We start from the raw sequence: 25,960 nt of genomic DNA, 5'->3' as shown, positions 1-25,960 counted from the left end.
TGCTTTCAGAACTCTTAACTAACTATCATCCAGTATGAACTCGGTTTCGTTGTGTTTGGAGATACAAAGGCTTTCTTTATCGCAAAGCACAGCCTTTTCCGAGGTCCTTCATCAACAAGAGCAATTCATGAGCTTGTTTCTGCAGAAGCTTGAGAAACCACCAGCCACCAAATGTCGGCTCCAAGAGGTGGTAGAAAAACATGTTGATCAAGACCGGAGAGCCCGATTTTCTCCATTACCAAGGCCTGGGAGGAGTGGGTGTTCAAAAACATGCCGCTGCGCCTGCCATAAGAAGCGACAGTTTTGCTCACCTTCCTCCGTTCGCTCCTTGGTTGGACGGATTTTTGTTTCCCACTCGAATTTGGCATGGTTTCGACCTCGGTGCACGATCAACACTTGCAGAGGTAGCACTGAGACTTCAGTAGCTGTGCAGTACAATCTTCCCACATGGTTAGCCAACACCATGTTCATGTGCTACTTGAAGTCAACTCCTTTGAGCGGCCCGGAACTCCTTCTTAAAGTCGGAAGGACAACTGACTCCCAGATCTTCGACCGTGTCATGGAAGGAGATATCGAGAGTGTTCGCTCGATTTATCTCTCTGGGGCAGTCTCCATCCATGACGTTGATCCAATTTTTCATCAAAATGCGTTGATCGTATGTTTTTTGCTTCACAAATAAACAGGTAGTACATGCTAATGGCCTATAACCCAAACAGTGGGCGTTCAGGTATGCACGGTATGATTTAGTACGACTTCTCTGGGAGTATGGAGCAGATCTAAGCCAAACAGACATCTACAAGATGTAAGCCATTTGTTTTTATCGTGGAATAGTAACTAGGTACTAACATATAAGGTCCGGAAATGATTACGCCTTCATGAAGATCATATCCAAGCGTCTTCCGGATGACATGAATTCTATGTTCGACATCGACGGGATTTTGCTTGAGACGGAGTTGACAACCCTGCATCAAAGCATAATTGGCCTCACACCGCACAGTGTGGAGGAAGAGTTCGAAGAACATCCGGAACTGGTTGATACCTTTGACGCAAAAGGGCGCACTGCCCTCTTCTGGGCAATATTGAGTGACAATTTCGAGGCCGCAAAAACACTAATGATCAAACAGATGGCAGACACCACCGCGGTGGCGTCTGACGGTGGATCGGGTTTTGGTGTATGCGCAGAGTTTGCGTCCCCCAAAATGGCACGTCTTTTGGTCTCTGGACAGGAAAGCTTGCCGGACAAGGAAAAAGACATGCGTCGCTGGGGCACCAATGCGCATGACCACACTGGAAGATCGCCGTGGATAGTCGCAATTCAGGACTCTAGCGATGAATTCTTCAAAATATGCATGAGATGGAAAGACCAATGGGACACAAAGGACACTGTGGGCCGTAGTCTCTTGCATCACGCCGTAACGTTTGGGTACTGGCACATTGTAGAAATGTTCATGGTGCCAGAATTTTGCATCATCGACCCTCGGGCAAAAGACACCTTTGGCATCACAGCGTATGATGTATTTTGGTGGCGATTCCCTGACTACATTCCACCACCGGAGTGCGGTGCGGAGGACCCAGAAACCTTCAGAACCGCCAGCGATGACTGGGGGGTTGATTCAAGAGATGGAAGAAACAACAGTCTCAACAGTGACTCTCAAACTTCAGACATCACCGACGATGATATCGACGATGATACCCGCGACTCCATGTTCACACTTGTCGGAGGTTTGGACATATACGAACTGGAAGGAAGCGATGAGAAATTCTGCGGCAGTGAAGATGGTCTCGACGAAGTTGTTAGCGCCGACGACTTCCGCGACCGTACTTACATGTACAGTTCCGAGGCACGCAAGGACGCGAATGCGATCTGGAAGCTCCTGAAGTACGTAGAACGTACCCAGGCTGAGCGGGGTGCGGATATGAATGTCAAGACCAACATTCCTGGGGCATGGGTAGATGACGAGAATGAAGAAGGGGAACACACCGATGCCATTGACAATGAGCAGATTAGAAGCGGTGAAGGTAACAGGATGAATGCCACAACAAAGGATGAGTATAGTTAGGTGCAAAGGCATTATGTACGATTTTACCCGTTTGTCCAAGATAGATATAAATGTACGCTCCCCTTGCGGATGTCGCTTTAACCGCGGTGTGGGTCGAGAGGCGTCTAGCTGGAAGTGGAGTTTTGCGAAGTGTTGGTGAAGTGGACAGTTCTCTTTGTTTAGTGAAGGAAAGGTGAGTGAAGCGCGTGGAAAAAGACAGATATATCGCGTAGCTGCGAGCTATTGCCTAAGTGCCTTGAACTGAGGGACAAAGAATACCAAGGCTTGAATCATCCGCATTGAAAACAAGGTGCAATAGAAGTTTGTGAGCATACTCCCCTAGGGTCATTAAAGTAATTAGTCCAATCCAATTATGAGAATCCAATGCATGCTGATTAGAGTGTACGAAGCAGGATCGTACACTGAAAGGAAATTAAAGCGCCACAAACCGGGGAAACTACTAGTTAGCGCCAAACGCCGCGAGAATGTGGGGAAGTAGTTTCACCATAGGCCCTGAGATCCAACGTCTTTCCAATATCATGTCTCTAATGCGGTCCCGGCTGCTGGTAGTACTGCCGCTGGTGGTACTGCTGCTGGTGTTGCTGGTATTGATGCTGGTTCTGCTGCTGCATTCCCAGGTCGTACATACCCATGTCCTGCTTGGCGGGCACAGCGTATGTCAGAACGGGTGTCTCCAAGAGTCCTGTCGGGAGGTATGCGACAGGCTGCTGGCCGGGCTTCATTTGCGGTGTGCCGCCAGGAGTCGTCATCTGCGAGTACGAACGCCGCATTTGCTGCTTGGGAGAGCCATAGATCGCTGGACCAACAGGAACGTTGTCAGGACTGTAGGCGTTGGGCATGGCATACGTGGGCTGGGGCGACAACTGATTGACGGGCTGGTAGGTGTTTGGGTAACTGGCACCACGGAGCTGTTGTCCGTAGACAGCCTGCTGAGGATACATCGTAGAGCCCGCTTGCTGAACATGGTTAACAGTGGATACAAAAGGAGTGAAGGGCGCCATGGTCGGTGAAAGCGGGAGCGCGGCCGGCGGAAGCATCTGCTGCTGCGTGTACATCATCGGGTACTGTTGAGAAGCTTGAGGAGACTGGGAGGCAATAGCAACTACCTGCTGGGAGGGTTGGGGGCGCGATGGAGGAAAGTTGCCAGTGGGGTTGTTCGTTGCCGACCTCTTTCCCTCAGGATCGTAGTGATGCGCCATCTCACCACGCGCGGCGCGCTCCTTGTTCACGCCAGCAAACGTGTTCTGACCATAGCCCTTGGACTTGGAGAAGGTGTTCTTGACAATCTCATCCCTGCGCTTCGCCTGGCTCTCGACGTCAAGCGCACGAAAGGCCCGCGCGATCTCATCTTCTTGGATCGTGAACTCGGTGCGCTGGGTTGGGTCGCTCGGCATGGGGTCCCAGGCGGGTGCGGCGCGATCCTGTGGATATGGCTCCAGCATCACCGGGCCCTCGTCGCGCATGTTTGAAGGGATGACCGGGTTACCGTCCGCGTCGTAGATGTACCGCCCATGCGCCATCCAATAGCGCGCCGAGTCGATTGGGACAGGGCGCGGCTCACGCTCGACGAGAATGATAGGGCTAGACGGACTGGTGGTCTTGTTGGGGTCGGCTGCCTTGACGGGGCTCGTGGCCTTAACAGGGCTCGATGTCTTGACGGAGCTCGCGAGGCTCGCATCGTCGTCACCAGGGGAGTGAGTGGATGAGTTAGGAGGCACCATGGTGCCTGTGGCACTTGTATACGGCGATGCTGAAAAGACCGTGAAAGAGAAAGCCGTCGGGGCGTCGAGGGCGGGCGACCCAAAAGATAACGAAGGACAATAGCCGCAATGACGAGCGCGGGCGAGAGCTGTGAAAGCGGCTCTGTTGGCAAGGTTTCGCCGAACTCTGAGAAAGATTTGATCGGAACGAGTGTGTTAAGAGGTAGGAAGACGGCGCTTATAAGGGCCGTGGGCCGCAAGGCTGGGTGACTGGGCAAGAGAACGCCGAGGACGGAACCTTGATTCTGACAAACATGCTAGGGAGTAGCACTTGTGAAAGGGCTTAGAGGGGAATAAACAAAAAGCCACAGAAGACGGACTAGGCTTCGAAAAAATGTTTGCGGTTAGAGCGACGTGGTCCTGTTTGGGTAACATGGCTGTTGACTGTGACTGAGCCACGTGCAGGAGTATGACGTGACATGGTCAAAATGCGCAGACTTGGAAAGAGATTTGCCGCGGCGGAGGTGAAGGCAACAAAAGGCATCACTTGGAACGGGATTTTGGCGCGTCAAACGACTTGCAGTGCAAGCACTGTCACTGTCGGCTGGCGGATAGCGCATTCTGATCTTTTATATCTTGAAAAATGCGTTGCTCGCTCTCCACACGCTGGATACTGGTTGGCCTTTGCTGGTATTTAACGTTGACTTGTTGTGTGGTGTTTGGTCCGAGTCGGATTTTGAATGGCTTTCGAGACCGGTTACTGCTTTTGGACGTACTTGTTACGTTAAGTGTGGGATAGTTAGTATAGTTTTCTTCTTTTGCGAGGTCTTCGGAACCAGTATGCTGTAGGATTGTTTATGAGGTTACACATTTCCAGCATATATTAATCAGTGAAGACCAGAGCTGGGATGTGCCAGGGTCTACATTCACGAACCCACTCATGGCAAAACATACCATAGCAGTTACTTGTAAATTATTTAGACCGCTGAAGAGGCCTTACACGAAGGTGTCTATGCTAATAATTCTCAAAGCTTGAAAGAACACGCCCAAGGTCCTGTCGCTCAGCCCTTTCCAAAAATCCACCTTACAAGAGAATCAAGAACCTCAACCGATCGACCTTGATCTCACCGTTAGTTCCTCCTCCACTACCGGCCTTGCAAATGTCATCCTCGATACAACAATGGACCCAACCCTTTGACGCTTTCACGTTTACCGAAATGACAAACCACCACGCCCTCAGACGTGGCCCAGAAACCTAACACCAAAGATCAAAGACCCTTTTCATCATCATCATCATTCAACAGCCCTCAGAACGGGAATCGACAGTAAACCGATGGTAGCGGAGCACGAGTCACGCTTGCGGGGAGAGGGGCACCAGGATGAGCGCGGCCAGTATGGTTGTTGTTGCTGGTCTGCTGGGTAGCACCGCCGCGGGGGGCTTGATACTGGACGTTAGGGCGATGAGCCTGAGTCTGTAGACCGTACGCGAACTGCCGAGCTTGTGGTTGAGCGGGGTGAGAAGCACGAGGCTGCGCGTACACAGGCTGAGGATCGTAGGAGGCGAACGGGACCATGTTCTGTGGGGGCGGAAACTGACGCTGAGGCTGTTGCACCTGCTGTTGCATCTGCTGTTGCTGTTGCGGGTACTGGTAGGGGTGGTAAGGCTGGAATTGATGGCGGTTCGCGTCCATGTTCGTGCCGGATTGCTGGAAGGAGGCCGCATTGTTATGGAACTGATACTGATACCCAGGACGAGTCTGGTACGACGGGACCATACGAATCTGGGTACCAGCGTAGCTCCAACCGGGCTGCTGTGTCTGCATCTGAGGAAAGCAGTACCGCCTCTCTGGCGCGAAGCCCTGCTGATGCTGTTGCGTCGCAATCACTGGCGGCATCGGCTCAACGACAACATATCCCCCATTACCAGCGCGCTGCTGCTGGAGACGCGACGCTCCGCCGCCAACCCCCGGGTCCGCGCCATTGCGCAACGCGCGCCGCGAAAGTGCGCCTCTAGCATCTTCATGTGCAGCCGTTAGCTCTTCGACCCTGTTCCCGCGCTTCGCTTCCAGCTTCAACAGCGCCTTGACGCCATTCAGCTCGTCGTACTTTGGCACGAAGCCGACGCGGAAGCGCACGTCCGCGGGATCCCACACGGGCGGGTGGTGCGGATCGTGGGAGGGAATGAGAGTGTTGTCCGCGGCGGGATGGAGGGAGCGAGGGACTGCGGGCGCGGTTGGACCGGTGTACAAGTAGCGCCCTGTGGCAAACCAAGCGCGAGCGTGTTGCAACGGCTGGGGATTGTGGACGCCGCTGATGTAGATTTTTTGCGGGTTGCCAGGGAGGGTGCTTGGCTTTGGTGCGCTGTAGGTGGGTTGAGGAGCACCGTTCAGTGCTGCTGGTGTGGGTGCGAAGAATCGCATGTTGGGTGGTTGATGGCCAGGGAGCATGGTGAGATGCTGGTGCTGAACGAACGTGGGTGGAGAGAATGAATTGTAGCAGGAACGCCGCTAGAGTGTCGGAGGTGGGTATTTATAAAGTTGACAGGATAAGACAAGGGATAAGAAATATATATTTGGGGGTTAGTGCCTTTCACGTTGTTCACACGACGAAAGCACTGGTAAATTCTTCAACCACACGCAGTCACTGATCCCTTAGGGCGCAATAGGGTGACTAACTCTAATCCACAACTATCAAAGATGTAAACACGCGGATTTGTAAACTATGTAAACGTGGAGAAAACATTTTTTTCGGTTTAATGTACTTGAAAATTGAAAATGTCAGCCCATTTCTCAGCATTTCATGTTCCCACAGTAAGCGGTACTTCGTAGAAGCGGGATTATGTCACGTCTTTTTGACATGCTCCTGTAATTAGAGGACGTTCCCTATAGATAACCTCTTTTAAAGACCTAGGACTTGCATTGGTTTACTGTGCCCATGCCCAAATGCTCCTGTATGTAGATGGGAACATTTGTTATGGATCACCTCTTACGTAGGCCAAGAGCTTGCACCTGTATCTAGTTACATTGCCCATGAGGGTATGTAGATTGTAAAAATATCTGACCTTCCAACTGTGATAATTCAAGGCGCGCTGGGGCTCGGATCTTTAGCACAGGAACAGACACACGTATTGACTTGAGTCATTTTATGTATTTTCAAGAAGCCACTACACTGAGCACCATGCACCCAAGTCGGATTAATGTGAAGACGTAGGACTTCTTTATGCCTATGGGATCGAGCATGAGGGAAAATAATTCTGCATTCGCGCGTGCTGAGAGAATGCGAACCACACCAGCCCTGCCGGCTTAAAAATCAACCAATCCGTAAGTACGCAGGAGCTTCAACCTCTTATTCTCCAAACCCTTGGGGATCGACTCAGGTTCCACAAACAAATGGTCTAAGAGCTCATCAATCTGCTCCTCCGAGAGTGTGTAGATGTCGGCAACCATTTTAGGGCTGTACGAAATATCTTCATCGGTAAATTCAAACTTAACCGGTCTAAGTTCTTTCTTCAGATAGTCCTCTGCAAAGTTGTGCCCGGCGAGGTTGCTAGAAACGAGAAATATTAATCAGTTAAGTATTCATTAGGCCTCGGATTAGGTGTCTGGACTCACGTAGATTTCTCGGGCTTAAGATGATTGAGAATCTCTATGCTTAGGTCCTTGAGCTCCTTGCGAAGAATCTCGGCATTGTTGAGTCCATTCCAGGTGTTGCCACGCAAGTCAGCGTCTTCGATTAGGTCTACGCATTTGTCTTGCAGGTTCTGTAGGCCCTTAAAATCGTCATGAATGTCCTCGCGAAGGGTGGACAATCCGTCTTGTGTTTCCTTGCCTAGGTCTCTGATACCATTGCTTAGACCACTGACATCATCACGAATGTGCTCGCGGAGGTTGAATAACTTGTCCTCCAGGTCGTTTTGCAGGCTCTTCTTGATATTGTCGCCTAAACCCTTGACCTCGCCACGAATGTCGGCGCGGAGACTGGAAAATCCGCCGTGTGTTTCCTTGTCTAGCTCTTTGATATCGTCATGAATGCCCTCACGGAGGGTGGAGAATCCGCATTTCAGTTCGTTGCGTAGGTTTTTGACACTGCTGTTCTGGCCCTTGATATCGTCATGAATGTCCTTGCGAATGTTGGAGGATTCGTCGCGGATATCATAGCGCAGACTTCTGATGTCGTTGCTTAGGCCCTTGGTGTCATTGCTCACACCCTTCACTTCGATGTTCAAGCCCTTAACTTCATTGCTCAGACCCTTTACGTCGTCACTCAGGCCAGCGAACCCGCTGCTCATGGTGTCCTGCATGCTGTTGACAGCAGCAAGGATGGCTTCAGTACTCGTGTCATGGTGTCTAGTTGTCTGGAACACTGGCGTCCAGCCAGAGTCAGGAGTCATGACTCCGTCCGAGCCGGACATCGACATGTTGGGTTTGTTGTTGATTGCTGGTCACTGATTGCGTCGAGTTCAAGACGAGTCGATAGTGAGGAGGGTGGAGGAGACGGTGCAGCAGGGCTAGGAACTTGACTGTTTCTTAGCGCCGTTTTTGGCAGGACTTCGGGACAGGCTCTTTCACACATTAGGCTATCGACAATAGTAACCGTTGCCATTATTACATCATTACGTCATTCCAAAAAAGTCCAAGTGAAGGTGAATGAATGACTCCGGCACCAACTTACGATCTTGACTCGAGCTAGAAGCTACGTCATCCCAACCTAAACAGACCCGAAAGCCTTACTCCCCCATTGCTATCAAGCGCTATGAGGGGCTGATTTGAAATCTCTAAGGTTCGCTGCGCAGTGTCGCTTCGGTTGTTGCAGCTGCATCTCAAACAGACACTGAATAAGCATCGAAAATGTATTGAGCTCGTGGCACTTAAAGCTATTCTAACTCGCACGAATAAGAATTTTTTACTATCTATGCACTACTTGGGCAGGTAAAAGTGTTTGGTGGACTATAATGTTGAAGTGTTACCCTTAGAGAGACCGAGCTGGAACCATGCCAATAATTAAAACATCAACGAAACTTCTGGCTTCACAACTACTGTAACGTTCAGAAGAAATATAGAGCTGTTGCATGTTTCATAAGTCTTTCTGTCTCCAGAATGTGGCTGTTATATTCGCCATCTGAGTCTCTATGATGATGCTGTGGAGGGGTAGGCAACGAGAGCACAAGGGCCCAAGTAAAATGCTCTACGTCAGCCCCGTGCCAAAGTGCTCTATCAACCTGTCGCTGCCGCCGTTGTCATCTTTCCCATTCGCAAAACTAGTTGCATGGATGAAAGCCGCAGGACTGACCTTGGGCGTAGTCTTTTCTTGAGAGGAGACTTGGTGATTTTGGTAGAGACTCTACATCTTGGATCGAATACAGCCAAACTTGGTTACAACATTTGGGATGATCAGCAACTTAAGGCTTTTAATATCAGAGTTGACTGTTTGCAACGTTTCTTCTCGCTACAATGGTAAAGGTATGCGAAAGGTTACGCAACCTCTGGCTGGATATACCAATGAACTACTTTTTGAGGAGTGGGGTTTGTTAACCAGTTCAAATGTTGCAGCCAGGTTTGATTGAACAATTGTTTTGTACAAAGCACATTCTAGGAACAAAGGTCCTAAAGCCACTCAAATCACTACAAGCAAGCACGACGAGACATGATAGTTTGCTCCAAAGTTGGCGTCAAGAGCCAACAATGGATTTTTTGCATTCGGAGAGTTGTACCTAAACTTCTTTAAGCTTCTTTAGCCATGCAGGCAGAGCAAGCGGAACTCAAGTCGTGAAGTTGTGAAGAGACCTTTCCAAAACCCCAGGTGATCCAACCCATATCATGCATGTCATGCATGCATAGCCGCAATTGAAGAAAGCAGAGAGTTCACTAAAGAGTGAAAGCTAGAAAGAAAAACCAATCTACCACCCGCGCAACCATGTCGGGTATCCATCAAACCGCACCAAAACTCTTGCGAAAGTGAGTTGCCAAAGAGGGAATTGCCAAAGGGAAACTGTCAAAGGGAATACCGTCGAAAGAAGTGCTGGAGGTTCCATTGTGGGATCAGAAGCCGTTTTCATAGCCATTGCGGTCGCCACGAAGGCCACCACGAGAACCACCACAAAAGCCACGACCGTTGCGGCCGTTGCGACCGTTGTGTCCATCATCAAAGTCGTGATCATCGTCACGGCCACGTGCACCGGGCTGCTGGACAAGGCCATTGTTCTCGAACCTAGGCATCATGCCTTGTCCGACATTGTTGTCGGGAGGGAGGACAGGAGAGAACAGGTTGCCCGGGATCATGTTATCCGCAGAGGGGAAGTCGCCTTCAGTTCCCACAGAGTATGAAGTGCCGTGCTGGAAGGATGGAGCCTGTGTCTGTTGCATGACGGGCTGAGGGGTCATACCAAGCTGGCCGTTCATGCCAGGCTGGAAATTCATACCAGGCTGAAAGTGCGTGCCAGACTGGAAGGTCATGCCAGGCTGCAAGGTCAAGCCAGACGGAGTGTTGAAGCCAGACTGAGGAGCCATACCGAGCTGAGGTTCGATGTCGGGGTGGCCTTGACCAACAAGGTGAGCCTTCTTGTCGGGAGATGGAGTGCGGGATGGTGTAAACACCGGAGCGTCGGGGCGGAAGCTGAAGTTGGCATGGGCACGTTCGCCTTGAACGCCGGTGTACGGGCCTTTGCCGTATCTGCTGGATCCCTTGAAGGTGCGCTGGCGTACCCATTCTTTATACTTCTCGATCTCTTCCTGACGTTGCGTCGGACCCTGCTGAGCCAGTTGAGCTTCGAATTGCTGCATGGCGGTCGCATGGAGCGCAACGTTGACATTCTCCAGCTGCCACTCCAGACCCCACTGGGTGAAGGCGGCTTTTCCACCAGGGCCAGGAAGCGTTTCATAGTAGACAGGATGGGCAGGATCGGTAGTCGGCTCCAAGATCGTGGGAGCGTTAGGATCGATCGACATCGGGCGCACAGGGCGCCTCTCAGAGTCGTAGATGTAATGGGCCATCTTGCCAAACCAGTAACTGGCAGAGCTGATGGGCTGAGGACCGAGGATACCGGAAACGTATATCCATTGAGTACCAGATGTAGTTGATCCAAGAGGGCGGGTGTTCGAAGCAGGAGCGGACATCTTGAAAGACTAGAGGAGGATCCTGTGGGAAGAGAAGATGCGGACACCCGAGTAGAGTGTCGCTGAGTGTGGGGGGTAAACAAAGGAAGAGGTGAGCGTTCGGGTAGGGTAGGCAGTTGCTGGGGGTGGGACGCGTTTATAAAGACCAAGACACCTTCTGCTGAGCATGTTAAGTGCAAGCTCTGGCCAAAAGCATATTAATAAACAGTGACTGTAGCAGGGTGTGACTTAGTGCGAGCAGGGTAACAGAAGGGTAGGTGCATGTAAAGGTGCGGAACAAGCCGTGGTTTAACAATGGGATGTGTCCTTAATTGGTGCTTGAAGGTGCCATATACGGAAAAAGAGCCGAGTTTCCGGGAAAGATAAAAAGGATAATCAAACTCTCCCGTGACTTAAGAGAGTCGATGCTTTGAAAAAAAACTTGAATGAATGAAAGCAGATTCTTTTGAAAGGAAAGATCGAAGACACTTACAGATGCGGGATGGCCATTGAGCCAACAAGTCCTCTCCCGACTCTCAACCCATCCTTCCTTTGGCCCATTTATAGCACTCTCTCTTAGAGCAGAACCGTCTTTCCGCTGCTTGCTCTAATGCCGCGCCCATCGATATTCGATAATATGCATTAATGAAGTCCGGAGACAGATATAGGCCAAGCTGTTGGTGTTGGATGAGTATGCAGCTACCCTCACCAGCCGCTACATGTTCCTGCGTATATAACGTCCGTCACCGTCAAGCGGAATTCGCCGCCCAACGAGATAGATGCGTGTACGGAGCGGAAATGAAACACAGCCAAGATGTTTGTAGGTATGTATCCGACTAAGGGTCTCTTCACTTATACCCAGGGCTCAGACATGTAGCTAGAGATTGTTTGTATCCTTCCCTATCTCACCATACGTTAGATCTTGCTCGATGGTGACGGAAGTTAGTTGGCGCCGGTGAATATGCTCCTTCGTGTTGTATTTGATTCGCTGGTAAGATTATGAAAACCCAAAGTCGTACCGTGAGCGTGTTGGCATTGTAATGAAGACGGTGATGGTCTAGGGCTGACAGTCTTGTCAGGCTCGATGACGTGATCTTGCTCTCCGTGTCTGACTTCCAACCGTCTAAAGTTGAAGAGGCTGCCAAGTAAATCGACCATGATACAATAGACCTCATTGTAGTAGTTGTTTGGACCTAGAATAGGTGTGGTGTAGCTTCGACAGCTTCTTGTCAAACGTCCCTGTCTGACAACGGCAGGCTGGATACTGGTGTTAGGAGTGAAGTGAGGGATATTATGTCCCGGTCTAGGGTAGACTTACCTTCTGAGGCTCTTGAAATGCTGTGATCAGTTGTGGAAGACGCGCCTTCCATTGAAGCCCCCAAAGCGATAGGAACCGAACAGTGAAGCGAGCGGTGAAGGTACGATGATACTGAATCACTGGTGCCTGATCTTGGGAGTTTAATAGAGCGAAAAGATGGTTGAGGATTGTTAGCGGCTAGGTCGCGAATGGTAAAGTTTCGCGAATGGCAATCGATCCCAGAGAAGGTGTCCATGGTAAGGAAGTCAGATGTAATGTAAGGACGAGTTTTGACGGTAAGCTCGTGGACTTAAGGAGAGAACAGCTTAATGGAAGAGGTAAGTCTTGTGGGAAAGAAGTAGGTTTCGTAAGAGAAGTAATAACATCGGTAAAAGGGTAAGAGCTTCATGAGAGGCAAGAGCCTGCGGAAGGGGCTCCTTCCAAATGCAGAAAAACTCAAAGGCCATTGCCTTGATAAGGTAGGCACGAGCGCTTAACCTCCTCTAAGGTCTGAGATATCTCGCTCTGTCGTGGAAAAGCAATCAAATTACCAACACAAAATAAAGCGATCTCAATAGGAAAGATTTAGAACATGAAATGAGCCCACGTGGTTCGAAACTCAGTTTTGACGGAAGCTTGCATACAAGAGCCCGTCTGGCTACCTACCTATGAGCATATGACCTGGCCACGACGGAGGTGGCGAATCAAGCAAACGGTAGAAAGCCACATGTAACCATACAACACCGCCCAAAAGGGGGCAGCTCAAGAGCAAACAAGCAGGTGCAGTCAGACACGTGAACTCAAACATGCGTAGCGATTTGTAGATCAAGAATAAAGCGTTTATCATTTCCGTGTACTAAAAACTCAACATGAAGAGACGCATCAGTCATGAACCATGCCACATACCTGAGCGCCCAAGCGCGCCCTCGTGACCAGAAGGAGTAGTGTAGTGCCCAGTACTACGAATAGGTACTAGCAATTCAGCATAAGACTAGGTATCATTTTATGAGGGTTTCCTTTTCGGATCCCCGTGTGCGTTCGGAGCGTGCTTAAACCGTAGGCCTGCCGCTGAGCGTGTCGATGAGGCCCTTGTAGGCCATCCAGAACTCGTTCTTGGGACGACGGTGCTTCCAGTCCGTCTCCTCGGCCTCGACCTTCTCCATACCAGAGAACTGCACCGAGGCGCCTCGGATACCGATGACGGCCGCGCTGAGCGGGTCGTTGGCAATGTCGTCCTTGCTCTTGCCTGTAAAGGGTTAGCATACCTGCTTTAGATAATGAGAAGATAGACTGGATGTTCTTACCTGCAAAGGCCTCAATGTGCTGCAAACTCCTGACACCGAACCTGGTACCCCTCATCCTGTCCATGGGCGAGGGCTTGCCACCCTGTTGGAAGTGGCCGGGGACACCATGACGGGACTCGAAGCGACCGCCGGCCTCGGCACGGATGATATCGGCGATCAGCTCGGTGGTGTAGACGGACGAGGCCTTCTCGTTACGTAGGATAATCTTTCCGGAGTGACCCATGCCCTTGTCCTTGCCAAACGTCTCGCGAAGGTAATCAATGTCACGAGAAAGCATCTTGATGTCAATGCCCTCTTCAGGGGTGTAGACAGCAAGGGCACCAATGGAAACACCGGCAATGGTGGCGATGTAGCCGGAGGCACCACCCTGGGTCTCGATGACGAAGACACGGCGGCGAGAAGAAGAAGCAGACTGCCTCATGACATCGCAGTACTGGATAAGAGAGTTGAGGCAAGTGTCGCTACCAAGGGAGTATTCGGTACCGGGAACGTTGTTGGAGACGGTAGCGGGGAGGACGGTCATGGGGATCTTGAAGGCATCGTATTGGGCCCGGCCCTTCCTAAGCTGGCTGACAGCAGTAAAGGCCTCGAAACCACCAACAACGAACAGAGCCTGGAGGTTGTACTGCTCAAAGACCTTCGCGACGGCCTCGAGACCGCCCTCCTCGTCGGCGGGCAGACCACGGTTGGTACCGATCTCGGAACCACCCTTGCTGATCCAGGATTCGGCATCAAGCCACTTGATCTCACGCACAGAGCCAAGAGGCTTGTCGCCGTGATGCCTGACGAGGCCGGGGAAACCGTTGTAGAGGGCAAGCGGGGTGTGACCACGAGCCAAACAGTATGCTACAGCGGCACGGGTGGCAGCGTTCATACCACCGGCAGGAGCACCGACGTGAATGAGACCGACACGCATGCGCTTCTCCTCAGGGAGGGTAAGGCCGGGAAGCTTGGCAGCGGTGGTGATGGTGTACGCAGAGTGGTATTCAGCAAACTCGGCATCTCTCAAGCTCATGGCGCGGCCGAAGTCCTTAGCAGCAATGGCTTCGGCAACCTCGTGAGTCTGCTTGACAGCTTCCATGAGAGACTCGCGGACAATCTTGTTCTCACGGATACAAATGACAGGGCTAGGAGTTTCGGGAGTGGATTCCAACACGGCATTGACGGCCTCAGCGCCCTGGATGGTCGAAAGCAGACGGTCATATGCGCAGGCCTCGCCACCTCTTTGGACGTGGCCCAGAGTGGTGATTCTGGTATCAAGCTTGAGCTTGTTGGCGAGGACGTCCTTGACAGTCGCGGGGGTGACAGGGGTCAGGTTGCTGTCGTGCGCACCCTCGGCGACAATGACCATGGTCTTTCTCTTGCCCTCGGAACGGTGCTTGGTGATAATCTTGGACATTTCCTCCTGCCAGTTCTCCGAAGGCGGCTTCTCGGGGAGGAACACGTAGTCGGCGCCGCTGGCCACACCAGCCATAAGGGCCAACCAACCGCAATGCCTGCCCATGACTTCGATGACGAAAGCTCTCTGGTGAGAGGAAGCGGTAGAGTCGAGCTTGTCGATGGCATCGCAAATAACACCGAGCGAGGAGTAAGCGCCAATGGTCGCGTCGGTACCAGCAAGGTCGTTGTCAATGGAGCCAACCAGACCGACGATGTTCAGGTGCCTGAAGGGCTCGACCTGCTCCTTGGTCATGATCTTCTTCTCGACAAGCTCCTCGACCAAGCTAGGCCACTCGGACCGGAAGAGGTCGGCACCCGTCAAACTGCCATCACCACCGCAGATGACGAGAGCGTCAATGCCCTTAGTGACCATGTTCTTGGCGGCTTGCAAACGGCCTGGCCTTTCCCTGAAGGTCATGCAACGTGCAGTACCGATGAGAGTACCGCCCTCGGAGAGCCAGCCCCGGACGTCCTCCCAGCCCATCGATCTGATCATATCACCGCCCTGAACAAGGCCTTCGTAACCTTCGTAAACGGCGTAAGCCTCGCAGCCCTTGGCGAGGGCCATGCGGACAACAGCGCGGACGGCACCGTTCATACCCGGGGCATCACCACCCGAGGTCATGACGGCGACACGTCGCTTCTTCCCCTCGAGGGGAGGAGGAGCCTGAGCGGGCATCGTGGAGGAGGGGTGGTTCGATCCGTCAACGGGAGATGGGAGAAGGTGTGTCGGAGAATGGGGGGATTGCTCGCCGACAGCAAGAGGAGCGAAGCAAAGGAAGAGGGATTGAGAGGTGAGAGAGAGCTGCTCGCAGCGGGAGGTAAGAGAAGCGGTGTTGGGTTCGGTGTTCTGATGTTGTTGAAAGCGCCGGATAGCTCGCGCCTGACTGCAGCTAGCTCAGTTTTTTGAAAGGCCTGCCCCACGTAACGTCATCAGGCGGGAGGGTCCGACTGGCCTTTATCAACGATCGCAGTCGGGCAGTCAGTCACCAGTCAGCACCTGATCCGCTGTATCACCGTCTGCGGCTGCGCGCAAAAAAATTCAATTCCCAATAAAATCCCTCGATCGCAACCCTCGTCCACGCCGTTGCCCGGTAGACGCGTTGCGTTCCCGCGTGCACGCAAACACAAACCCAATCGACGTGTTGGGCCAGGCGGGAGCTCTTCGGACCTTTTTCACTCCACCCAAGTGCCCCTCGATTCCCTCGCCTCGCCTTTCCACTGTGAAGTCAGTTATGACGCCAATACCGACGAGGATCATCCGGCAATCGCTCCAGCTCCCGCATTCTGCTTTCCATCCCATTCGTCGTGACTGGCAGCGGGTGTTGTACCTGCGGCCCTTCGGCACAATCCGAAGTCGAGAGAACACCATCTCTCCTGATGGCCTTATGTATCCGCCTCCCACAAGAGTCACGCTGTTGTGCGACGCCGCCTTGCCACCGCATGCTGCCACATCGTACGAAAAGCTCCTGATGCTAATAACAACGGCTGGGGGCGTGTTTCAGCCCGACCCATCTCCGCTCCCGTGCCTGCTTAAATCTTATCAAAAGAACGCCGCGCCCGAAACTTTGTGCGTTCAGCGCGTGAGCTACCCGTCTTCAACGTTTCGTTTCCCCTCATCTGTGTTGTCCGTCGACTGTTCATCGAAGGCAATGGCCCGCTTGCCACGTAGGAGCACCTGAGAGCTTCCGAGTGCTTGAGCTCGACCCGCGACCATGACTAGCCACTCGAGAAGATGTAAAAGAGCCGTGCTCTACCGGTCTGCGTGCCTTCAATTCAATAGGGGTCTCGTCTCATTCACCAGGGTCACGGAAGTTAGGGAGCAGAGGTAAATTGCAATCTGCCGGCGACTTGCAGGGATTCAACATGCTCTTCTCAAGGTCAAAAGGCGGCTTCTGTTTCGTCCCCCTAGCAAGAGCTAACCTCTCAAAACGTATTGACCTAAAAATCAGTGGTCAGTTTGTTATGGATGGGGGGATGCATTCACAAGAAGAGATGCAGCGTACTGCCACTGCATCCGCAAAGAAAAGAGCATGGTCGGACAAAATACCGAAAGCTGAAGGTCGAGTTACCTGTCTCGGGCACCCCCTGCGTTCACTGGGTACGCGTGCATTGATTGGTCTTCAAGTTTGCCAGCATGTGAGTATGCTCTTATACTCTTTATTTGTGATATACAAGGCAATTTTTCTGCCCAAGAAAAAACATCTTTGGACACATGTTGACGTGTTGCAGTGTCGCGGTACTCACGGCTAGGTGCAGCGATAATTGATGAGTTGTGCAACAGCTGAACAGCGAGACAAGTTCGTTGCACAACCGGTCAAAAAGCTCACTCTTTATTGATGCATCTGATGAACAGCCAATTCTACCGGGCTCCAATCCAATAGCCAGAATTGAGCGATCGTACGCTGGCTGCTGCAACGCCTAAGGGTTCTCGGGATTTGAGCGATTGAATCTCTTCCTAAGGCCATATTAACCGACGATGGTTTACATCTTATTCCCGGGCGCGCCATCTTTTTTTTTCAATACCTTTAATATCCGCCGGAGAGTTGATCTTTTCGAAAACGAGCTTTTTTTACGCCATTCACCAAATCCTGTCGCGACCGCTACGATCGGACAGAATAACACAGCTGGTGCTGGTACGAGGATCCAACAAACCAGGTTTAATACACTTTACGGACACCACTTAAGAATAATGTTGATTCAAGAATAAGTCAAAGTTGGAGACATTGTGTTAACCGCGTCGCAAGATGGTAATTGATAGAAGCGCCACGGCATAAAAGCTCTAGGATACCGACTGGCAACACTTGGGCGTGGAGAGTTGGAAATCTTACCTAAGCAGGAGCCACCAAGACGACTAACATCCTTGCCATCAAGAGAGATTCACCGTTTAGCGAGATGGGGAAGGATACAATCAGTCCTATGGAACGCTCCTTGTCTAGCTACAAGCCCTAATCCTGGATATGGATGAAAAGGTTTTAGGGCGTACACATACTACAAACATCTTAACTGGATTTCGTTTCTACTCCGTACAAACCTCATTATCTCAGGCGATGAATCTCGCATAACGGTGACGGACGTTAATTGTTTTCTCTGCTTATTTGTTTCTTGGCGGCGGTGGAAGCAGACCGCATGCCTTCTTTTCCTTGCAACTTTCTGTTGGTTGCATTCATGTCTGCCTGTTAGCTCTGACCTGTGCCATCACTTTCAAGTGCCTTCAACCACTGTCAACCCCCCGCTCCATCCGCACCAACGTCCATACAAACTTGCTCTCAGCACCTTTCGACTCGGCGCTTTCGAGCGTCTGCGCCAACTTCGCACTACTTGCAGCAGGTCTGCCGCTTTGTCATCAACAGCGCTTGTTGTTTGGTCGACGACTTTCGCCTTAGGTCCAACAGGCAATCAACATGTCCAACGCGACACACCTACGCCTTTAAGCTCAGAGCTACCGAGCCGTATTCTAAGCACCTCCTTGTTCCTTTGCGACTGTATAGACACTTGGGTTGCTGTCACTCGTCCTCTACTCAGATCATCAGCGAGTACTCGCTGCGTTCAAACCGTCATCCCAAACCGTCCGGCCTCGATCGAAACCACCTTGTCCTATTCTTGCGGCTACATACGCCACATTCCCAACACGCAACGTCTGTCGTTGTGTCCTTGAAACCCGTCATTCGTAAGTCGCACCAATCCACTCCACACCAGCACCTCTTGCTCGGTTAAGTTTCGTCAAACATAAATAAGAACTAGTAGTACCTGATAGTTTGACAAAGAATCTTTGCAACCATTTGCCATGTCCGACCATCGCGACTCTGTCAACGAAGAGCATGCTGCTGCTCTGAGCGATCTGCGACAGAGGCTTGCTGCAGCCGCGCCGGCCCCCTCTTCCTCAATCTCTAGAGACGAATACATTCATCCTCGCCCTAGTACCCCAGAAGGAACTTTCATTGCTGTCAGTGGCATGCCTGAGCCCCAAGAGGCTCAAGATGGTGTGCTCTGGATGATGGCTGGACACTACATCTACAACGATCAAGCTCAGGCTATCGAGCCAGCAACCTATACGCCCGACGCTGACATGAACTTCATTCCGGTTCGCTCCAACCCGGCGTACGTCTTGCCGATGCATCATAATCTTCACGACCACGCCGATCCGGCCGCTTTCGCCAACCAGCTTGCCCAGGTGCGCCGTCTCGAGCTTGGAAAGGATGCTCAGATGGGTACTTCTGTCTGGAAGGAAGGAGCCCAGAAAGTGAAGCGCTTGGATAACAACGAGACTGTTCCTCTCTCAAACCGTGCGCAAACTGTCGGCGATTTCCCAGCCATTGCCACTGGTTCAGGCGCCTCTGTACCCGGTAAGCATATTGTGCCACTAAGCTTGTAATGTAAAACATCGTCAAGCTAATGATTCACAGACTGGGCCTCTATGGTCGCTGAAATGGCCGACACCACGCTTGCCAACCGTGTCCAAGGACGCATCGCACAGTCTCGTGATATCGAAGACGTGCCACACCCAATCAGAGAGGACGACTCCGGCACCAGTTCCCCATCTCCACGCTCAGGTATCCCGCAGACGACGCATCTGGCCGCTGTCAGTGGTTACTACACTGACCTCGAATCAGAACCATCGATTCTGGATAGCGAGGTTGTCTCCCCGACCGGCAGCCGCCGCGGCAGCAACACAGGCATAAGTGGCAAGCAGCAGAAGCACTTCCAAAAGAGTTCCAAGCGGCACTTCAAGCGCAATCGCGCCCGCACCAACACCTCTCACGCATCATGGGACGCATCTTCCGCCGGCGGCAGCGCCGCTCCTAATTCCGTGGTTTCGACTGGCTCCGTGTCCGTCTACGGCACTGCGCGCGAGGAGCCGGCTTCTACGACGCCGTCCAACGCCTCGGCGTGCCTCACGCCCGTCGCGAGATCTCGGGCTTCATCCGTTCTCGGGTCTGGCAGCTCCGCTGCTGCTGGTGTTGACACCATGCCGGCTATCCCGGAGACGCCGACCAAGACCCCGGCTGCTGCTGTGCGTGCTCGTGGCCAGCATAAGCACTCGTGGTCGGCCTCGTCGTTGGAGTCCATCAAGTCGATCTGGGAGGGACCGTCGCCGCCCCAGCGTAAGCGTGGCTAAGGCAGCTTCAAGGATGACATGAGGCTTTCTCTCTTTGTTGGCTTTGGTTTATGAAATGCCGAAGGGTGGATGGCAGTTGGTGGATGATATGTGTTTTGCTTGAGCGAGACTCTGCTGGATAGACACAACAATGCCACCAACTGTTACGATTGCGAAGCCCAATATTTGGATCTATTGCTTGTGATTGGGTTCATTCGATCAAGGCGAGACGCAGTGATGGCGGTCGACCGTAGGAGCGACGAAGACGAAGTGGCTCGAGAGTAATGACAGGAAAAGCGGATAGCGCATCACTGAGATATGTCTACAGCGCCACTATGACTGTCTATCTTATCGCATGTCTGGCAGTGTCAAAGACATCCAGAACCCACTCTACAGTACATAAGCCTGGACGGTTTTGCCTGTTGTGACGCATGCATCTCCTTCAATAGATACTTAGCATTTACCCATTGTTCCACAGAATAAACCGCGACTCTGGTTTTAAGAGCTTAGAATGCAATGCGCATTTTTTGCTCGTGTAGGGCACAGTGATGACCATGCATCTACCCCGATATAAGGATGAGTCCTGAAAATACAGAGTGGAAAAGGCTTACAAATATGTTCCTTAGCAGGACATGGCCGTTGATTGTTCGACATTAAGACACCTGAAAAATGTCCAATACGGGAGTCGATGTTGTTTCTAGAAAATGTCCGGCCAGCGATGTCGTCTCTGGGAGCTTTCCGACGCCTCTCGCTAGGCTCGTTTCGGATTCGCGGTGGCTGACAGATGACAGACCTCATCTTCAACACCATCGACCGACAAGACCAGTACTAGTTCATACTTAACCTTTCTACTTTGAGACAGATGAACTTCTAATGATCGGGCTCCGAGCTCCTTGCATGTTCAGGTGGTCAACCAGGCACCAGCGATCCGCCGTAGCAACAGGGTACCAACAGCCGTCTCAATTGCCTTCCATCACTGCCGCCTCGGATAATTGCTAATAATGTGGGACAGTGACAAAATGACGCGTTCATGTAAAGCGAGGAAAGCTACCTACTCTAAACTCCGCCGATAACCACCCCTCGATGTGATAGGCGGCGTTTAGGTATGCTAACCCCGCCGTGGGGTCGACTTATGGTGTCATTTATAAGGGCGCGAACACCACAAGCACATCATCTTTGTTCTCCATCACCAAGACTTTTCACATAGATTTTCAAAGACATAGAGCCTTCAATCCCTAGTCCAAGTACTTCTCAAAACTTCAGATCACAATGACTCGCGTTCTGCTCACTGGAGGAAGTGGCTTCATTGCCGCCCATGTGCTGGATGTATTGCTCAAGCGCGGGTAAGCTATCACAACATCTCAAGGCAAACATCGCTTTCTGACGAGCTTCCAGCCACTCTGTCGTGACCACCGTTCGCAGCCAGCAGAAGGCCGACAAGATCAAGGAAGCGCACTCCAGCTACGGAAAGGACAAACTTGACTTCTCGATCGTCGAGGACATAGCAAAGGAAAATGCATTCGACGAGGCTGTCAAGTCGAACCCACCATTCGAAGCCGTCATCCACACCGCCAGCCCCTTCCACTTCAACGTCACCGATGTGCAGAAGCAGCTGCTTGACCCTGCGATCATTGGCACGACAGGCATCCTCAAGTCGATCAAGAAGAGCGCGCCCACTGTGAAGAAGGTCGTCATCACCTCCTCCTTTGCCGCCATTGTCAACCCCTTCAAGGGCACCTGGCCTGACCACACATACTCCGAGGCGGATTGGAACCCATTGACGCACGAGGAGGCGCTGAAGGACCCCGCCAACGGCTACCGGGGTAAGCGACCCCACTTTTGACTTATCTTGAAGCAGAGATAAGTGGCTAACTCTCGGCCTCAACAGCTAGCAAGACGTTCGCAGAGCGCGCTGCATGGGAGTTCCTGGAGAAGGAGAAGCCCAACTTCACGGTCGCGACGATAAACCCGCCCTTCGTCTTCGGGCCCATCGTGCACTACCTGAACTCACTCGACGCGCTCAACACCTCGAACCAGCGCATCGGGAACTTCGTCCTCGGCAAGTTCAAGGACGAAATCCCGCCTACTGGCACCTACATCTGGATTGATGTGCGCGATTTGGCGCTGGGACACGTCTTGGCTATGGAGAAGCCGGAGGCGGATAACAAGCGCTTCTTCTTTACTTCTGGCTACTTCAACAACAAGGAGCTGCTTGAGATCATCAGGAAGAACTTCCCTGAGTACAAGGACAAGCTTCCTGGCCCAGAGCTCCAGGGCGGCGAGTACCCCAAGGAGGGCGTCTACAAGATTAACAACGACAGGACGAAGGAGCTTCTGGGCACCGAGTTCACGCCTTTTGAGAAGTGTGTTGTCGACACTGTGAACTCGCTCAAGGCTGTCGGTGCGTAGATGGATCACCAGAACGAAGACGACCGAGAGTTTAGAGTAGACTTTATTAATGAATGACATGTTCTGACACCTATTCCAAGCGTTTGATTTTCGTTGCTTCCCAATTGAATACACATCGGAGCAGGATGAATATAAACCAAGCCCCAATTATCCAAAGAAACGATTCCGCAGTAGGGTGGAAAAGCCTGTGCAAATCTTTGGCAATGTTAGCTGAAGGATTCTTCCAAAAAGTAACAAAGCATGTAGCAAGTTGTTTGACTTGTCAGACTGTTGAGCTTGAATTGATTGAAAATATCATGGATGACTCAAAAGTTATCGTTTGAAGAAGGATCATCATTGAAGGGATTGGTGAAGGTGCATATGCGACTGGGGGTTTGTGGCTTACCTGGAGTCCTGCAGCTGTTCAAGCGCTGTTGAGTTAGCAAAGCGGTCGTATCATGTCCCGCAGTTGGTCTTTCACAGGCCCTTGGACAAACATCAGTCCTTTGTGCGCGCCAGACGCAAACTTGTGAAGAGCGGAAAGTCTTCGAAGCTCGGCGTCGGAGAAGAAAACCTAATCGGTGATTGGTTTCTCCGGCACCGGGGACTTGGCGTTCTCACGCCCGCCGCCCGGTGCCCCACCAAGCAGTAACCCCCACGACAACAGCAGATTCGGGCAGCAACCACCACTCTCACACACACTTCACTACCTCCGTCATCCGCTCTCGCTACCCCCGCGCCACTATATACCCAGTCAAATCCGACTCAATCAGACGCCATGGCCGGTGAGTCTCGCGCGAATAGCGGGGTGCCCGAGGCGAGGCTTGACTGTTTACTGACCTGATCCTGCTAGACTTCCAGAACGTCGCGAGTACGTATCCACCGACAGCCGCAAGCGTCATAGCTTTCTGCGACGTCCCGAACAGAGTCGAGCGGACGGATTGCTGATATTTGAACAGCTCAGTTCGTCCAGTTTTACTACAAGACCTTCGATGAGAACAGGCAGGGTCTTTTCGCGCTCTACGTATGTCCAAAGATCGGCCTAGAAACCGTACCAACAAGAGAGGATATCATACTGATGCGCCCCGTTTCTAGCGCGACCAATCCATGTTGACCTTCGAGTCCAACGCCACCCAGGGCGCCACCGGCATTATGGAGCGTCTGGGCGTAAGCAATCATAATCTGTTGCGCTTGTTGGGATATGGTTGGAGCTGACGATGATTGCAGAACCTTCCCTTCCAGAAGGTCCAGCACCAGGTTGCGACCCTTGACGCGCAGCCCGCTAGTGAGGACGGCTCTATCCTCGTCCAGGTCACCGGTGCTCTGCTGGTATGCACCCTTGTAGTTGCGTTTAGTATGTGCGGAGAAATAACAGGTTTTACAGGTCGACGAGGAGCAGCGCCCCATGAGCTACACTCAAACCTTCCAGCTCCGCCCCGATGGCGCTGGTAGCTACTTCGTCTTCAACGACATCTTCCGTCTTGTCTACGCTGCGTAGATTAATGCATCGGAGGGGCACTCTTAGAGGAGCAGTTGGCAAGCGCAGGTAGTTAGGTGCGCTTTGGACCGTTGACGGAACAATGCGGTACATTTTTGAATGCGAGCATCCGGCGGTGATTATAGTCAGGCGCGGAGCTATGAAGCAGTCTTTGATATCCCAAGTGCAATACGCGAGAAACTGAAACAGGCATGCGAGACTAAGTGATCTTCGACAAAGGGGCCGGGTTGGGGGCATCTGGCTGGGGCTCGATGCTGATCTTGCCCAAATGTTGGTGCTGTGGAGCAGGTGGAAAGCTGGACCCTTATGACGGCGTCTGCTCCTCGAGCTCGCGCGCGCCGAGGCGCATGCGGTTGTATTGTACAATAAAGCGACATTATCGAACACGGGGATGGTACGAGGCCGGATGCGCACGGCGGCGGAGGTGAGACGATTAAAGATCCCTGTCGGGTGGGTGACCGGGACGCGCCTGCCGTGGCTGAGTTGCGGCAGGGTCTCGCCCGAAACACCATTGATTCGCATCCTCGACCAGGCCACAACATCATCTTCTCAGGAACTCTCGCAATTGTCCTACAAACATCCACTGCGCCAGACCCCCTAGCCGTCGACTCGACCGCGCACACGCGCCCGCAAACATACTCTCGTCCTCTCCGCAACCGTCTTCTCTGCGCCTGAGCGATCCACATTGCACGGAGCTCCCGAGCTGAAGATCATCGTCTGCCTGTTCACCTGCGAAACTCACCTCGCCTCTTTGCCCCCCCAAACCACACACAGCCGAAAGCGCACCTGATCCGCCACGATGACTTTCAGAGAAGAGCTAAAGTCCAGGAACTTCAGTGAGTCTTGGAGCGCCGCCCTAGTTGAGCGAGGGATTGCTGACACGTCGACCCAGGCATTTACGGACAATGGTCAGTACAGCCCTTTTCGCGCACAACACCTCGTATCGCCAGTCGCTTGCGCAGGTGTGTCCCGCGCGACTGCGCTCAAATAACATAAGTCGTATGAGTTTGAGCGCACCACCGCGCCGCTTCGCTGGCAGTTCGCTCGAGTGCGCGAAGCTCCAAGGAGAGCAGGCACACCTGCGCAGAACGGCTCGAGTGCACAATATTATTAGATTCTAGGGCAAAATATCTGACCATGCGCTTTAGGACCGGCATACTTTGCGTCATCCTTTGCTTCGCCATGGGTATCGCCAACCTCTTTGAGGGCTGGAAGCATCTCATTTTCAGTGTGATTTGCCTGTAAGTGCATGACGCAACCTAACTGTCATAATTCCTCCGAGCATTGATCACTGACTGTTGACAGGATCTGTTCGCCTATCATCTTCTTTGTCGAAGTCGCTTTCCTTTTGAAGCTGCCCATCTGGTCTGAGGGCTTCCGCTCCTTCTTCCGCCGCCTCCAGGAGAACTGGCCCCGCATCATCATGTACCTCATCATGAGCATCGTTCAGTGGATCAGCATTGCGGTTGGACCTAGCAGCTTGATTGTGCCGGCCATTTTCCTGCTGTTCGCTGGCCTGTTCTACTTGATCGCAGAGCTCAAGCACCAAGATTTCCAGAGCAGCAAGATGCTGGGTGGACAGGGTATTGCGCAGATGATCGTCTAGGTCTATAATTACAAGACCCATGGCGTCATAGGGTCTAGGATGGGGTGGAGTGAATGCAAGTGCGGTTTCAAGTGCAGTTGGCGCTTTATTTGATTGCGGGTTTCATTTTTTTTTTTTTTTTTATGGAGCTGTCCAACAGCTCTTTATATTGAATTGGGAGTAGAGCAAAGCAAAGCTGGCTTGGTGCTTGTTGATACTCGGTGCTGTATGAATAGGCGTTTCCGGACACAGCTGGGTGAGCGACCAGGGTGAAAGCGATTCACGGCTCATAAGGCATGATATCTGGGGTGTAATGTTGACTTGGTTGTTTGTTTGTTTGCATTTGCTGGACGGGAGCACGTGTGTCAGTCGAGGCCAGGTCGTGAAATGCGCGCAGGCAGCCTACGGAACTACGCCACGCTGCGTGTTCTCGTACTACTGTGTAAGCTCTGGAAGGATCCATTGATGCTGCGGTGGCCAAGCGGAGGTGTACACATTA

General features: G+C 52.2%; 10 protein-coding genes across 10 annotated transcripts; 5 read left to right on the top strand and 5 right to left on the bottom strand.

Moving 5' to 3' along the window:
• Positions 1-463: 463 nt before the first annotated feature.
• K452DRAFT_306033 (uncharacterized protein) lies at positions 464-2,060 on the top strand (the record flags this gene model as incomplete). The annotated part of the gene is made up of 4 exons (XM_033542949.1): positions 464-655; positions 688-727; positions 748-802; positions 854-2,060. The coding sequence occupies 4 exons, from the start codon at positions 464-466 to the stop codon at positions 2,058-2,060; spliced, it is 1,494 nt and encodes a 497-aa protein (XP_033400809.1).
• Positions 2,061-2,584: 524 nt separating this feature from the next.
• On the bottom strand, positions 2,585-3,781 carry K452DRAFT_295646 (uncharacterized protein; the record flags this gene model as incomplete). Its single annotated transcript, XM_033541837.1, has 1 exon — positions 2,585-3,781. One exon carries the CDS (start codon positions 3,779-3,781, stop codon positions 2,585-2,587), a length of 1,197 nt encoding a protein of 398 aa, XP_033400808.1.
• A 1,286-nt stretch (positions 3,782-5,067) lies between these two features.
• K452DRAFT_306031 (uncharacterized protein) lies at positions 5,068-6,207 on the bottom strand (the record flags this gene model as incomplete). The annotated part of the gene is made up of 1 exon (XM_033542948.1): positions 5,068-6,207. One exon carries the CDS (start codon positions 6,205-6,207, stop codon positions 5,068-5,070), a length of 1,140 nt encoding a protein of 379 aa, XP_033400807.1.
• An 855-nt stretch (positions 6,208-7,062) lies between these two features.
• On the bottom strand, positions 7,063-8,177 carry K452DRAFT_343638 (uncharacterized protein; the record flags this gene model as incomplete). Its single annotated transcript, XM_033545410.1, has 2 exons — positions 7,063-7,306; positions 7,372-8,177. 2 exons carry the CDS (start codon positions 8,175-8,177, stop codon positions 7,063-7,065), a joined length of 1,050 nt encoding a protein of 349 aa, XP_033400806.1.
• Positions 8,178-9,731: 1,554 nt separating this feature from the next.
• On the bottom strand, positions 9,732-10,872 carry K452DRAFT_316214 (uncharacterized protein; the record flags this gene model as incomplete). Its single annotated transcript, XM_033543943.1, has 1 exon — positions 9,732-10,872. One exon carries the CDS (start codon positions 10,870-10,872, stop codon positions 9,799-9,801), a length of 1,074 nt encoding a protein of 357 aa, XP_033400805.1. The 3' UTR covers positions 9,732-9,798.
• A 2,325-nt stretch (positions 10,873-13,197) lies between these two features.
• Positions 13,198-15,571, bottom strand: K452DRAFT_222300 (uncharacterized protein; the record flags this gene model as incomplete). Its single annotated transcript, XM_033536554.1, has 2 exons — positions 13,198-13,394; positions 13,453-15,571. The coding sequence occupies 2 exons, from the start codon at positions 15,569-15,571 to the stop codon at positions 13,198-13,200; spliced, it is 2,316 nt and encodes a 771-aa protein (XP_033400804.1).
• A 3,108-nt stretch (positions 15,572-18,679) lies between these two features.
• Positions 18,680-20,011, top strand: K452DRAFT_306027 (uncharacterized protein; the record flags this gene model as incomplete). The annotated part of the gene is made up of 2 exons (XM_033542947.1): positions 18,680-19,238; positions 19,299-20,011. The coding sequence occupies 2 exons, from the start codon at positions 18,680-18,682 to the stop codon at positions 20,009-20,011; spliced, it is 1,272 nt and encodes a 423-aa protein (XP_033400803.1).
• A 1,158-nt stretch (positions 20,012-21,169) lies between these two features.
• Positions 21,170-22,471, top strand: K452DRAFT_349404 (uncharacterized protein). The gene is made up of 3 exons (XM_033545593.1): positions 21,170-21,333; positions 21,386-21,813; positions 21,879-22,471. The coding sequence occupies exons 1-3, from the start codon at positions 21,260-21,262 to the stop codon at positions 22,397-22,399; spliced, it is 1,023 nt and encodes a 340-aa protein (XP_033400802.1). The 5' UTR covers positions 21,170-21,259; the 3' UTR covers positions 22,400-22,471.
• A 622-nt stretch (positions 22,472-23,093) lies between these two features.
• Positions 23,094-24,277, top strand: K452DRAFT_265708 (uncharacterized protein). The gene is made up of 6 exons (XM_033538758.1): positions 23,094-23,163; positions 23,232-23,249; positions 23,338-23,402; positions 23,474-23,545; positions 23,606-23,707; positions 23,763-24,277. The coding sequence occupies exons 1-6, from the start codon at positions 23,157-23,159 to the stop codon at positions 23,874-23,876; spliced, it is 378 nt and encodes a 125-aa protein (XP_033400801.1). The 5' UTR covers positions 23,094-23,156; the 3' UTR covers positions 23,877-24,277.
• A 398-nt stretch (positions 24,278-24,675) lies between these two features.
• K452DRAFT_221917 (uncharacterized protein) lies at positions 24,676-25,482 on the top strand (the record flags this gene model as incomplete). Its single annotated transcript, XM_033536535.1, has 4 exons — positions 24,676-24,712; positions 24,769-24,784; positions 25,025-25,117; positions 25,182-25,482. The coding sequence occupies 4 exons, from the start codon at positions 24,676-24,678 to the stop codon at positions 25,480-25,482; spliced, it is 447 nt and encodes a 148-aa protein (XP_033400800.1).
• Positions 25,483-25,960: the final 478 nt, after the last annotated feature.

Source organism: Aplosporella prunicola (genome assembly GCF_010093885.1).
Source record: "Aplosporella prunicola CBS 121167 unplaced genomic scaffold K452scaffold_5, whole genome shotgun sequence".
NCBI lineage: Eukaryota > Fungi > Ascomycota > Dothideomycetes > Botryosphaeriales > Aplosporellaceae > Aplosporella > Aplosporella prunicola.
Note: the sequence above shows the minus strand (reverse complement) of the source record. Positions and strands in the feature narration are given on the sequence as shown.